At 39.3% G+C, this 14208-nt stretch overlaps 2 protein-coding genes across 5 annotated transcripts in view; one reads left to right on the plus strand and one right to left on the minus strand.

The window, feature by feature from the left end:
- The window catches only part of LOC127841010 (DNA-directed RNA polymerase II subunit RPB11-a-like), a 492318-nt gene that overhangs the window by 400671 nt on the left and 77439 nt on the right, over positions 1–14208 (minus strand). The window lies entirely within an intron of this gene.
- LOC127840819 (myotubularin-related protein 13-like) overlaps positions 1–14208 on the plus strand; it is a 156374-nt gene that overhangs the window by 114068 nt on the left and 28098 nt on the right. For 2 of the 4 annotated variants that reach the window (XM_052369239.1, XM_052369253.1), the window contains exon 30: positions 9893–10015. The exons of 1 other annotated variant lie outside the window; for it this stretch is intronic. In XM_052369239.1, the coding sequence (XP_052225199.1) occupies positions 9893–10015 (123 nt within the window). Of the gene's footprint in view, positions 1–9892; positions 10016–13531; positions 13562–14208 lie in introns of all 4 variants that reach the window. One more of the 4 variants, XM_052369244.1, reaches the window with a different exon arrangement.

The following is a 14208-nucleotide window of genomic DNA, read 5'->3' on the forward strand; positions in this document are numbered from 1 at the left end:
TACCCTTTTTAACCAGGTTTTCCGAAGGAAAAAACTGGTTATTAGATTGGCAAATGCGGGCGGGCTGGCGGGCTGGCTGGCGGGCAGGCGTAACAAGCTTGTCCGGGCCATAACTTTGTCGTTCATTGTGAGATTTTAAAATCATTTCGCACATTTGTTAACCATCATTAGACGGTGTGTCGCGCGAAAAAATTACGTCAATATCTCCAAGGTCAAGGTCACACTTTGAGTTCATAGGTAAAAAATAACCATAAATGAGCTTGTCTGGGCTATAACTATGTCATTCATTATGAGATTTTAAAATCATTTGGCACATTTGTTCACCATCATGGGACGGTGTGTCACACGAAAGAATCACGTCAATATCTCCAATGTCAAGGTCGCCACGACTAAAAATAGATTTATTTTAAAACAAACTTACAAAGGGGGTTAATTTTGTTTGTTCATTTCAAAAGTTCAGTTTGAGTTGTCTCCCTTTATCAGATTTGTTTTCACAATGAAAACCTGGTTTTGTGACAATTTTGTCCCTTGTTTTATCTGATCTATAGCTTGTTCATAAGAAGGATCTAAACAAGCTAAAAGACAGCCTTAAATTGATGTTAAGGGTATAAATTGTGTAAGATTTTTCATCCAGGTTTTTCGAAGAAAAAAACTGGTTATTAGATTGGCGAATGTTGGTGGGCGGGCGGGCGGAACAAGCTTGTTCGGGCCATTACTCTGTCGTTCATTGTCAGATTTTTAAATCATTTGGCACATTTGTTCACCATCATTTGGCACATTTGTTCACCATCATTAGACGCTGTGTCGCGCGAAAGAATTACGTCCATATTACCAAGGTCAAGGTCACAATTTGAGTTTGAAGGTCAAAAATGGACATAAATGAGCTTGTCCGGGCCATTACTTTGTGATTTTATTGTGAGATTTTAAAATCATTTGGCACATTTGTTCACCATCATTAGACAGTGTGTCGCGCGAAAGAATCACGTCGATATCTCCAAGGTCAAGGTCACAATTTGAGTTTGAAGATCAAAAAATGGCCATTAATGAGCTTGTCTGGGCCATTACTATGTCATTCATTGTGACATTTTTACATCATTTGTCAAATTTGTTCACCATTATTAGACGGTGTGTCGCACGAAAGAATGACGTCAATATCTCCAAGGTCAAGGTTGCCACAACTAAAAATAGATTGATTTTGTAACAACTATGTAACTATGAACAATCACTAACAATGCACATTTTGATTTTGAGTTGTCTCTCTTTATCAGACTTTTTTTATGCCCCCCTTCGAAGAAGAGGGGGTATATTGTTTTGCACATGTCGATCAGTCTGTCCACCAGATGGTTTCAGGATGATGACTCAAGAACGCTTAGGCCTAGGATCATGAAACTTCATAGGTACATTGATCATGACTGGCAGATGACCCCTATTGATTTTCAGGTCACTAGGTCAAAGTTCAAGGTGACAGGGACTTGAAACAGTAAAATGGTTTCTGGATGATCACTCAAGAATGCTTACGTCTAGGATCATGAAACTTCATAGGAACTTTTATCATGACTGGCAGATGACCCCTGTTGATTTTCAGGTCACTTGGTCAAAGGTCAAGGTCACAATGACTCGAAACAGTAAAATGGTTTCCGGATGATAACTCAAGAATGCTTACGCCTAGGATCATGAAACTTCATAGGTACATTGATCATGACTGGCAGATGACCCGTATCAATTTTCAGGTCACTAGGTCAAAGGTCAAGGTCACAGTGACTGGAATCAGTAAAATGGTATCCGGATGATAAATAAAGAATAATTAGGCCTAGGATCATGAAACTTCATAGGTACATTGATCATGACTGGCAGATGACCCCTATTGATTTTCAGGTCACTAGGTCAAAGGTCAAGGTCACAGTGACAAAAAATGTATTCACACAATGGATTCCACTACAACTGACAGCCCATATGGGGGGCATGCATGTTTTACAAAAAGCCCTTGTTTTCTAATTGAACTCAAGGTCAATTTTACACAAGGGGGTTAACAATACACATTTTGAATTGTCTCCCTTTATCAGACTTTTTTTCAACTGAAAACCTGGTTTTGTGACAATTTTGTCCCTTGTTTAAAGATACAATGATAGTTTTAACAAATTTGGTACATGCTTTGGTCTCTTAATTTTTCCAGCTTTGTCAAATGTTATGAGTTTTAATGTCATAAATACTGACCTGTTATCGTATGCTTATACTTTCCAAGGGGAAATAACTCATCCGGAATTTTAACTGGGAATCCGCCACCTCAATACCGTAATACAGGCCAGGTTAAACATAGTGCAATGCAACCTAGCCAAAAATCGGTAACCAACCCTCAATATTCTTTCCGGATCAACCAGGTGTATACGTGTCTTTTACGGCTCTGAATTAAAATATTGTTTTTCACTTGGTTGATTGGGGTTTTGAATAGATAAATTGTGTTATTTATCTTTTTATTTCTCATTCGGATTAATTTGTGTGGATTTAATGGATTTTGTTTCATTTGTAAAAGGTAAGCCATGCTTGTTTTTATCGAACAATGGTTTATTTCTACCATGCTGGGTGTTTTCAGGCGCGAACGACCACGTGCAAAACGTGCTCTTCTAAAACATTGCTAGAACGTGCAAAGCATGTTCTTCTAATGTGTTACGAGATCGTGCAAAGCGTGTTCTTCTATTGACAGATTGTTTATCATTTGCCATTGTGTGCAATAATGATTTTAACGTTCCGTATGACAATCTAATTGATCGTCATTTTATTTTTCATCTGTTTTGAATTAAACTTTTGTTTAATTTATGATCTACGGCAGTATTATTATAATTTTCATTATGGTCAAATAATGATTTTATGTGCCGTATGATAATCTGGTCTGTGACCAGTTTATGGTTGAATATGCTTTGCTCTTGTTTTTCATATATTCGACTACATGATGGTCGCAGAAACAAGAGTGGATAAATACCCGGTGACTTCGCAGATCATGGATGATAGTTGCAGTATCAGTCACCGGGTATCGGGCACGATCGCGACCGTACTATGCTAAGTCTCTTAGACAGTCGGTCAACATCAGACCATATGGCGACACCCGTCAGCCGGTCTTTGCCCGATGGCATTGGTCAAGGACATCGACCAATGCCGGACCATTTGGCATCCGCCATACGGTCATTATCCGGTGACAACACTGGTCATGATATGACCGGTACGTCACCGGGGACGTTGATCACGGACCATTGATCGACGTCTGACTGGCCGGTCCGGTCACCGGTCATGTCACCGGTCCGGTCATTGATCACCGGTCCGGTCACCGGTCATGTCACCGGTCCGGTCACCGGTCATGTCACCGGTCCGGTCACCGGTCCGGTCATTGATCACCGGTCCGGTCACCGGTCATGTCACCGGTCCGGTCCGGTCACCGGTCATGTCACCGGTCCGGTCCGGTCACCGGTCCGGTCCGGTCACCGGTCCGGTCATTGATCACCGGTCATGTCACCGGTCATGTCACCAGTCCGGTCACCGGTCCGGTCAGGTCACCGGTCATGTCACCAGTCCGGTCATTGATCACCGGTCCGGTCACCGGTCATGTCACCGGTCCGGTCACCGGTCATGTCACCGGTCCGGTCACCGGTCATGTCACCGGTCCGGTCATGTCACCGTTCCGGTCATGTCACCGGTCCGGTCATGTCAACGGTCCGGTCCGGTCACCGGTCCGGTCATTGATCACCGCTCCGGTCACCGGTCAACAGTCATCAGTTAGGCCTGCCACCGATAACACCAGTCACCGGTCAAGAAGAAGAACTCGGTCTTCTTCATTGAATTATTCTCCTATTCTTCGTTGAATACATCGTCTTCATCAAGGATTAGACATCGGACACGCTCTTCTTCGTCGAGCAGTTCTCATCGTCGCAGCTCTCGTAAGCGATCACGTCGTCACTCACGGAGACGTTATTCTAGAAGATCTCGGTCTCATCGCAGCCGATCCACATCTCGGCCGATCCAGATCTCGACATCGCAGGAAACGAGGACGTCGTCAACCTTCACGTAGACATCAGCGGACTGCATTGAGCACCACTGGATAGTTATCGAACATACCTCTCGGCGTTCTCGGCGTTCTCGGCGTTGATACGCTCGTAAGCGATCATGTCAATGCTCACGGAGACAATATTGTAGAAGACAATATTTCCAGCGTAGCCGAACAATATTTCGGCATCGAAGTTATATGGATGTCGCCACTTCTCACGTAGGCGTTAATGAACCTACTGGTCATATCGACGTTCTCCATTTTATTCCTTTAGGAATATCATGTCTCCATTCCACGTGTGATGGTTCTTCTTATGGCATCCACACATGTTGCAGTCACCGAGCCGTAGTTGTATACGAACACTAGTTCGTTTAACATTCAGGCTTCGGGATAAGCTGTTCTTCTCTCCACTACGACTACAAGGACAAGTATGCCTATTAATACTGATAATCTACCGTTGTTTTTCCGGTTAACATTATCAGATGACTTCGTGGATGGTCATTCTTCTGCACCAGATATTTCCATTCTGACGCAGTTATATTATACCGGTCCCGATCACCGGACATCGGTCACCATTCATCGGTCATATCACCGATCACTGATCACCGGTCAGAATAAGTGATGTCTCATCGCCATCGGATTGGATTTTTTTGGCATGATCTTCTTTTCCGAGCAGTGCTTGACATTGATAACAGACCATATGGATTCCACCATTTTTCGGTCTTTAACTGGTAACGTCACCGGTCATATTATGACTGGTCCGTTCACCGGGCTACAGTTACCGGTCATTGACCGGTCCGGTTCGGTCACCACTTACCAATTACCGGTATTCCACTGTGTTTTCATCAGTCAATTTTTAGTATCACGGGTATCGTCTACATTACATAGTTGTATACCCCTGGCTATGATTGTATTGAATACTTTATTTTATGGATTCAACAATCTACATGACTTTTTGTGTTTTTCAATACTGATGTTCTACTGGCGACGGTTACCAAATCATGCTATATCTGTTATTTGTACTTCTATATCAACCGGCTACATGCAGACTACTGGTCTTGCAGATAGATCGGCTGAAGTGGGCTCGGAGACTAACATTGAGGTCGAACATTACTATTTGACCTCTATTAATTTATGTTCGAGACCCGAAGGATGAATTGTTTTAACCGCCTTTACCTGTCGGCTACAGACTTTGCAGTCAGTGTCACGGAACAGTTGGGACACATTAATGACGCTAGCACGATTAGCAAGACGACATTTGTATCGACTTCTGCTTTTCTATTGCTCCTACGGCAGTGCATATTTTCAAGCTACTGGAATCAACAAGAGTTCTGATACCTAGGATTGCCTATCAGATTGACCGCATAGCGGCTACAGTCTTGTAGATGGCTTAGGACCTATTGAACTCAGATCTTAGATCCTAGGATCTGGAGGGACCTCATCTTAAAGTTATTCTTCTATTACACTTCTGGCCATAACAGGCCGTCTTCCTATAACTGGTCGTATTCCTTTCGGAATTCGTCCCGGTTAGAAGTCTTGAAGAAAATGGATTAATCAAGTCAGAATTTAAGACTTCCATGCATTCTACCGGCAAGCGTGGACCCGCTTAAGGTTACCCCTAGGGTTTTCACCTTTTTCTGCCATCACACCTCCGATTCCGGAGGTACCACTATCAATCATATTTCCGTACTTCGTAATCGATGACTTCGCGACCTGTATTAACCAGGATTTTAAAGGCGCCTGTTATTGGTTCAAGAAGAGGCTATATTCTGTAGATAGGTCATAAACTTATAAGTGTTAAACACTGTCCTATTCTACCAATTTTCAAGTGTGTTTGGAGTAGGAAAGTTCGGCTTGCCGTGGTTTCTTTGCCCACCCATCCTTGACAAATGGTTCCGGTCACCGGTCGGTATTTACCGGTCCGGTCACTGGTCCTTCTGCTGAGACGTCTTTTCTTACGTCCGTTTTAGCTTTATTTTTAAGATAATTGTATTAATCTCGGGATTATTTAATGACACAGATTTCCATCTTTTTGTCATTATTTACCACTATTCAGTGCATGGTGTCTAGACTAGAAGATTATCTTGGCAAGAATATATTTTATTCTACCACAACCTTCCTTACATCTTATACAGATGTGAGCAGATAAGGTTATGGACGTTCACATAGAACAACGTATCTTGATTTTCTCAATTATGTGGTATCCTAACGAATATCACCTGCACATCTACATCTTGAAAAGCGAAAATTCTTTTTAGCTGTTTTTCATTTACAACACATTTTCACGATTCCTTTGTGATGGTTTCAACTATCACACATCGGTCGTGGTTAACTTACAGACACGGAGGTGATCATATTATCACTCCTTGTAACTGGAAATCAGGAACTTATTCGTTCTTTGCAAGAACAACACATTTTCTCTATCGTCTTTCTCATACCAGTTCGTCTCAACGCCCTGTTGGACGTTCTGTCCTGCAGTTCTTTCTTTCGAATTATTTTTCTGTTGTGTTCAATAATGTAATTGCGCATGCGCGGCAGTGAAGTTGCAGACGAGTTGCATGGTGTACATAGTATATCAAAGAATGTTGTTTATCATCAAACGCTAGTTATTAGCGTTATGCGATCGTATATCACAGTGTATACCGGTATGCTGAACAACGTCAACAATGCAGTTCACAGAAATCGATCCAGCAGGGTGTGCGATTGTTATACATTCGTTATACATTCGTCCATTGACATAAACTGGAATATCTTGCCTTCTTGGTGAGTTTTTGCAATAACTGAGTTTTTGCCATAATTTCATGAAATATACTTAATGAACCATGGGATTATGGTTCTACGACCTTTTAAGTCTCCTGTACAATTATTTTCAGGAAACTTCTTCACAGGTCAAATATCATATCTCACTGAGACATATTTTTACTGATCCAAACATGTGCCACTTCATGTCTGGCCATTAATAACTTTTAGTTATCTCTACAGAAGAACGTTTTTCTGTTAGAGTTTCAATCCTTGTTACTTGTGCAAGGATAATTCCATCAGAACTGTATAAAGGTTCTATGGAAATTCATTTTTTACTGGGTAATTGAGAGCATAATTACCTTAATCACTCTGCTAGATACATAGAGGTTTTTCTCATCTTTTTCTTGATGATAAGAAATTTGTTCTTTTCTTCATCAAAGGATAGAGATTATGCTTTCGTATACCTTGTTTTGTGTAAGTCATCGCAACTCTGTGCTGTCTTACCTATTTTGGAACTGATCCAAACTATGGAACGTCAACACTATGTTTTTCGTTCCTTTACCTTCTTAAGCGGTTTTGACTTGTGTAACATGTTGGGATGCTTAATGAGCTCCCTATGAACCTTTTTCATCAGGCTTATTAACAGTTCCAATATAATTTTAAGACGGTTTTCCTTCTTATTATGGCTTTTACCATACGGAGAAGCGAAATTCATGCTTTTTCTGTTGAATACGACCAATTCCAGTTGGATCTACTGTCGTTTTCACTTTGTTGTGTCAGCCAGGATTCCTTGCTCAATATCAAGTCCTCTATATGGCTTCTACCTTCAAGTTTCCAAGTTTTCTTAAACTGGTAGTCATGAAGATGAGGATAAACTTCTTTGGGCAATCAGGGCTTTGAAGTTCTATCTCAGCAGTGTTAGTCAGAAGTCCATTCGAGGTTCTCAAAGACACTCTTCTTTTCCCCAAAAAAGGGGGGGGAGATGTGTCTGTGGCTTCTATTTCTCGGGGTTAGACCTCGACTAAGGAAAGTTAATCTTATCCTATCTAAGGATTCATTCCTTTTTAGGATCTGACCGCATGAATTAAGAGCTCTGTCTGTTTTGTGGGCATATATTAATCACACCCCACTTTTTGACGTGCTCTAAGCTGTTTACTGGAGGAATCCGACCACCTTGTCATCTTTTTATCTTCGTTTTCTGAAGTGCCAACAATACAATTTGTATACGTTTGGGCTTGTTGTGGTTTCACTAACGGTAGTGTCTTATTTACGACATAGCATATTACTCTGTCCGAGAAGTCATAATTAATACCGTTTTAATGAAGATTACTTGATATCATTAGCTGATAACCCTGTTTATGGGTTCTACTGTGTTGGGAAAATATATACGAACCTTCCCACTGCAGCTGCAAAATCAGCATACGATAACAGGTCAGTATTTATGACATTAAAACAAATTTTTGAAATAAAATTCATTTTAATTATTAAATACTTACCTGTTATCGGTAAGTCCCACCTCCCACCCCGCTATTCGATTAATATTTTTGTATATATATTGAAAGAATATTGAGGGTTGGTTACCGATTTTTGGCTAGGTTGCATTGCACTATGTTTAACCTGGCCTGTATTACGGTATTGAGGTGGCGGATTCCCAGTTAAAATTCCGGATGAGTTATTTCCCCTTGGAAAGTATAAGCATACGATAACAGGTAAGTATTTAATAATTAAAATGAATTTTATTTAAAAAATTTGTTTTAAAACTGTTATAAGATCAGTTGCACCTTATAAGACCTTAGCACTATGTGCTTAATGGTGAGCTTTTGGGAACACCTTTACTCCGTCATGCGTTGTCCATTATCAACATTTTGCCTTGTTAACACTCTAGAGGCTCCATGGTTTGTCTGATCTTCATGAAGCTTTGTCCAAAGACTTTTCCAATTATATCTTGGTTGCTTTGGAAACTGGGTCACCTGAGGTCAAAAAATAGGACACGAGGTCAGTTAAAGAAAAAGCTTGTTTACGCTTTAGAAGTCTTATTTATTGCCCAATCTTCATGAAACTTTGTCAGAACTTTTTTCTTAATGATGATTAGTTTGATAATTGTTCCAGTTAGTTGAAATACATGGCCGCCAAGGGGGGGCAGTTTTCCTTATATGGCTGTAATAAAACATTGTTATAACTCGAGAAGTAACATTTGTAGTCCAATCTTCATGGAACTTGGTTAGAACATTTTTATGCCCCCGGATCGAAAGATTGGGGGTATATTGTTTTAGGCCTGTCTGTCTGTCATTCATTCATTCATTCATTCATTCATTGTGTGTGTCCCAAAACTTTAACCTTGGCTAAAGTTTGATAACTTTTGCATAATTGAAGATAGCAACTTCATATTTGGCATGCATGTGTATCTCGGGTAGCTGCACATTTTGAGTGGTGAAAAGTCAAGATCAAGGTCATCCTTCAAGGTCAAAGGTCAAATATCAATGTATTTTTCTTTCCTTAAACTTAAACCTTTGTAAAAGTTTGGTCTTTTTTAACATTGAAGATAGCAACTTGATATTTGGCATGCATGTGTATCTCATGGAGCTGCATGTTTTGAGTGGTGAAAGGTCAAGGTCAACCTTCAAGGTCAAAGGTCAAATTAATGGCTTCAAAGCGGCGCAATAGGGGGCATTGTGTTTCTGACAAACACATCTCTTGTTTCTTATGAGGTAAAAAAAATGCCTCCAATTCGTTGAAAAACATGGCGGCCGGGGAGGGGGCAGTTTTCATTGTATGGCTAAATAAACTTTTGTTAACACTTAAAGAGACACATTTATAGTCCAATGTTCATGCAGTTTGGTCAGAATATATGTTCTCATGATAAGTCGGATGATTTCTGAGTTTTGGCTATATTAAAACCATGTTAACACTCTAGTTGTATTGAGGATATTTGTGAAAAATGATGATTATGAGGATGATGAAAAATTGACAAAGTTCACATAACCTTCCAATTTTGGTTTTGTTTTCCATTCAACTCTCGCTACATTTGCCCTGTCAAATATATTGCCTCCTATTACCCATCTGTGTGCCCACTGTATATGTTGGTTGATAACCGTCTTGTTGTGTGGTGATATCCAGCGGGCAACGGAGACTTTGTGGGGCTTCACCTGTCAGGGGACACCACTCCCAACACTGCGCGCCGCAGTATGTTCTCCCGGGCTGTCAATACGCTACGACACAGTGGTGGCAAGGGACATAATCGTATGAATTCTGCGCAATGTTGTCATAACCATGCACTCATGCTGACTCCTGCAACACATGCTGCATTCTTTTCAGTTATTTTAGGTTTCTTTGCTGAGTTTGTAAATGTTTTTGGGGGTTTTATTTTTTTTGACTTAGTCTGTATTTTACAAACTATATCATACTTAATTGCTTGTAAAAAAGATTAGGAGCAACCAAATTGTGATATACTTATTTAAATTGCTTTGATTGTTTAAAGTTTAAATCAATAAAAAAAAAAGAAAAACATGTTTTGCATGCGTCTTTAAAGACAAAAGTTATTTCACATTTAGGAATGTTCTTGCTTTTGATTTCAATGTTACCTCTATTTTCAATATTTCACAAAATGTGTCATGATCTGCTTGTTGTTACAAGTTGTTGGAGTGACACATCCTTATTTATGAGCCATAGAACAGTTAAATTTGAAATGCATGTAGCCTGTATTGCAAGTCACATCATACGCAATGTCATTGCATATAATACAGAGGAAAGCATATGCCTCATATTCTTAGGCAACTAAATATGCCATGTAATATGTCACAGGAACTCTATAATTATGCGATGTAGAATGTCACAGTAACTCTTTATTGTCTCACAGTAACTCTTTATTGTCTCACAAGAACACATTTAATGCAATGCCTTACAGGTAGATGTTTAATTTCATCTTTCACAATAACACATGTCATAATAAAATAAACATGATAAAATACTCTTTATTGTCTCACAGTAACTCTTTATTGTCTCACAAGAACACATTTAATGCAATGCCTTACAGGTAGATGTTTAATTTCATCTTTCACAATAACACATGTCATGATAAAATAAACATGATAAAATATTATTCACAGGGAAAATTGTCAAGTTAAATGAACAAGGACAGTCCATTGTCATAATGCAAATAATGTGAACGAATGTCATGTTATTTTTCACAGGACAAATCTCATGCTATAATTCACAGAGACACATGCCATGTAATAATTCATAGGGATAAATGCTATTTTATAATTCACATGTGCACTTTTCATATTACAATTCACAGGGATGCAGGCCATGGTATAGCTCACAGGGACTCATGCTTTGTTATAATTTACAGGAACAAATGTGGGGATATAATTAAACAGCTATGCTAGTCATGTTAAAACTCACAGGGACTTGTGCCCTGTTAAAATTCATAGGGAAACTTTGCAAATTAATTTCACAGGGACACATGTCATTTTAAAATTCACAGGGACAAATATCATGCCCCAATCCCCACAGCTTATGTCACTCATCCCCGGCAGTGTAGAGCTTGGAGTCCCCATTGGGGCACAGCTAGATGTTGTTGTCTAGCCATTTATACATGCTTTGCTTTTATGATGCTTTTGCACAAGATATATGTGTGTTTATTGCTTGAATTTCAGGTTTTGTTTGTGCTAATTCATAGTAGGCCTACTTTCTGTTTATTATTTGCATTTGGTACGTATTATACCAGGTGAACTAGAAGGATCACTGTAGAATCTTGGACATATATATGTCATCAGATCCACTTTCAACCTTTAGCTGTAAATTCTAGTAATACAATATCTGTTTGCATGTGTGCAAGACAAAGTGCATAATTAGGCCAAATAATTATTTTTAATAATACGGTTTTTTAGCTCACCTGAGCACAACTTGCTCATGGTGAGCTTTTGGGATCGCCTTTTGTCCGTCGTGCGTCGTCCGTCGTCAACATTTGCCTTGTGAACACTCTAGAGGCCACATTTATTGTCTGATCTTCGTGAAATTTGGTCAGAACATTTGTCCCATTGATGCCTCAACTGAGTTCGAAACTGGGTCATGCTGGGTCAAAAACTAGGTCACTAGGTCAAAAAAAAGAAAAACCTTGTGAACACTGTTGATGTCACATTTGATGCCCAATCTTCATGTTACTTTGTCAAAATGTCAGTCTAAATGATATGTTGGTTGAGTTTAAAAATGGTACTGGTCTGTTGAAAAACATGGCCCCCAGGGGGCGGGGCAGTATTCCTTATATGGTTATAAAGAAACCTTGTGAACACTCTAGAAGTCACAATTTTTGCCCAATCATCATGAAACTTGGTCAAAACATTGGTTTCATTGATATCTCGGACGAGTTTGAAAATGGTCCAGATCGGTGAAAAAACATGGCCGTCAGGGGGCGGGGCATTTTCCCTTATATGCTTTAGTAAAACCTTGTTAACACTCTAGAGGCCACATTTATTGTCCAATCTTCATGAATCTGGTCAGAAGATTGGTCTGTATGATATCTTGGATGAGTTGGAAAATGGTTACGTTTGCTTGAAAAACATGGCTGCCAAGGGGCTGGGCATTTTTCCTTATATGGCTATATATGGCTATAGTAAAATCTTGTTAATACTCTAGAGGCCACATTTACTGTCCGATCTTCATGAAACTTGGTCAGAAGATTCATCCCAATAATATCTTTGACAAGTTAAAAAATGATGCCGGTTGGTTGAAAAACATGGCCGCCAAGGGGTGGGGCATTTTTCCTTATATGGCTATAGTAAAACCTTGTTAACACTCTAGAGGCCACATTTATGTTCCGATCTTCATGAAACTTGGTCAGAAGATTTGTCCAAATGATATCTTGGATGAGTTCGAAAATGGTTTCCGTTGCTTAAAAACATGGCCACCAGGGGGGGGGGGGGCATTTTTCCTAATACGGCTATATATCATGCTTTTGTAACACCTTGTTGACACTATAGAGGTCACATTTATTGACCGATCATCATGAAACTTGGTCAGATGATTTGTCCCAATGATATCTTTGATGAGTTCGAAAATGGTTCTGGTTGGTGGAAAAACATGGCCGCCAAGGGGGCTTGGCATTTTTCCTTATATAGCTATTGTTAAACCTTGTTAACACTCTAGAAGCTGTATTTATTGTGCGATCATCATGAAACTTTGTCAGAAGATTTGTCCCAATGATATTCTGGACAAGTTTGAAAATGGTTCCAGTTGCTTGAAAAACATGGCCACCAGTGGGCGGGGCATTTTTCCTTATATGGACTTATAAATCGTTATGAAACTTTGTCAGTATATTTGTTTAAATGATATCTTGGATGTGTATGAAAATGGTTCTGGTCTGTTGAAAAACGTGGCTGCCAGGGTGTTCACTAGTCATGTAAGTTGGTAAGAACATTTGTTCTAATGACATCTTGGGCTGCACAGAACAGGTCAGTTCCTTTGAATCTCAGGTGAGTGACATTGGGCCTTTCAGGCCCTCTTGTAATATATATGTTTCACCCTTGGTCCGTTGTAAGTAAGTGAAGGAATTTTATGTTCTATCTTGGATTTTGTTTGAAAAAATGATGTTTTAAATAGTATCTTAAAGCTTATATCAGTCAACATGTACTTTTGATATTTACAACATGTGTATAAAGGTATATGATAGCAACAACTTATATTGAATTAACTTAATTGTTAGTTATGTAATAAAGATATGCAGTCATTTTTGGGTGTGTTTTTTATACATTGTAGATTTTTTTGGCCTGCAATCTAAGGCCTCCAGTGAGTGATAAGTATATGACTGTAAATTGTATAACAAACAGATATCAGCAGCGCCCTGTTAAAAGGAGTTAAATGCATGTGCGTAAAGTGTCGTCCCAGATTGACACTTTCCGCTTTTATGGTATTTTTGTTTACAGATAGTCTCTTCTTAGCATAAATCCAGTTTAGGTGGAAAGTGTCATCCCTGATAAGCCTGTGCGGACTGCACAGGCTAATCTGGAACAACACTTTACAAACATGCATTACACCCCTTTTTCACAGAGCACGGCCCATATGCTTTAAAATAACTTGCTCCTATCGGTAATATTCAAGATGTGTCTTCAAAAAAAATAATGAAAACTGTGTTCCTTTTATGCTGAAGTCTTTGTCTGCCAATGTCAATATTAATCCTCCATTAATAAATTTAGTTAGAAATACTTTATTTTCTTGCTTATTTCGTCACATTTAAGTAATATCACTCGCAAATAATGACAATAAAGTAACAATCAGTATTATTTTAAGCTCTGTATATTTCAGGATCTTTCAATTCTCAGTTTATTACATGCTTTGTAGCATTTGCTGTGGTGTACCTGGAAACTGTATCATTATCTACAATAATAAATGCACCATGCTATGATGATTAACATGTGCGAGTTATTGGATTTGAA

Source organism: Dreissena polymorpha, chromosome 1 (assembly GCF_020536995.1).
Source record: "Dreissena polymorpha isolate Duluth1 chromosome 1, UMN_Dpol_1.0, whole genome shotgun sequence".
Classification (NCBI taxonomy): domain Eukaryota; kingdom Metazoa; phylum Mollusca; class Bivalvia; order Myida; family Dreissenidae; genus Dreissena; species Dreissena polymorpha.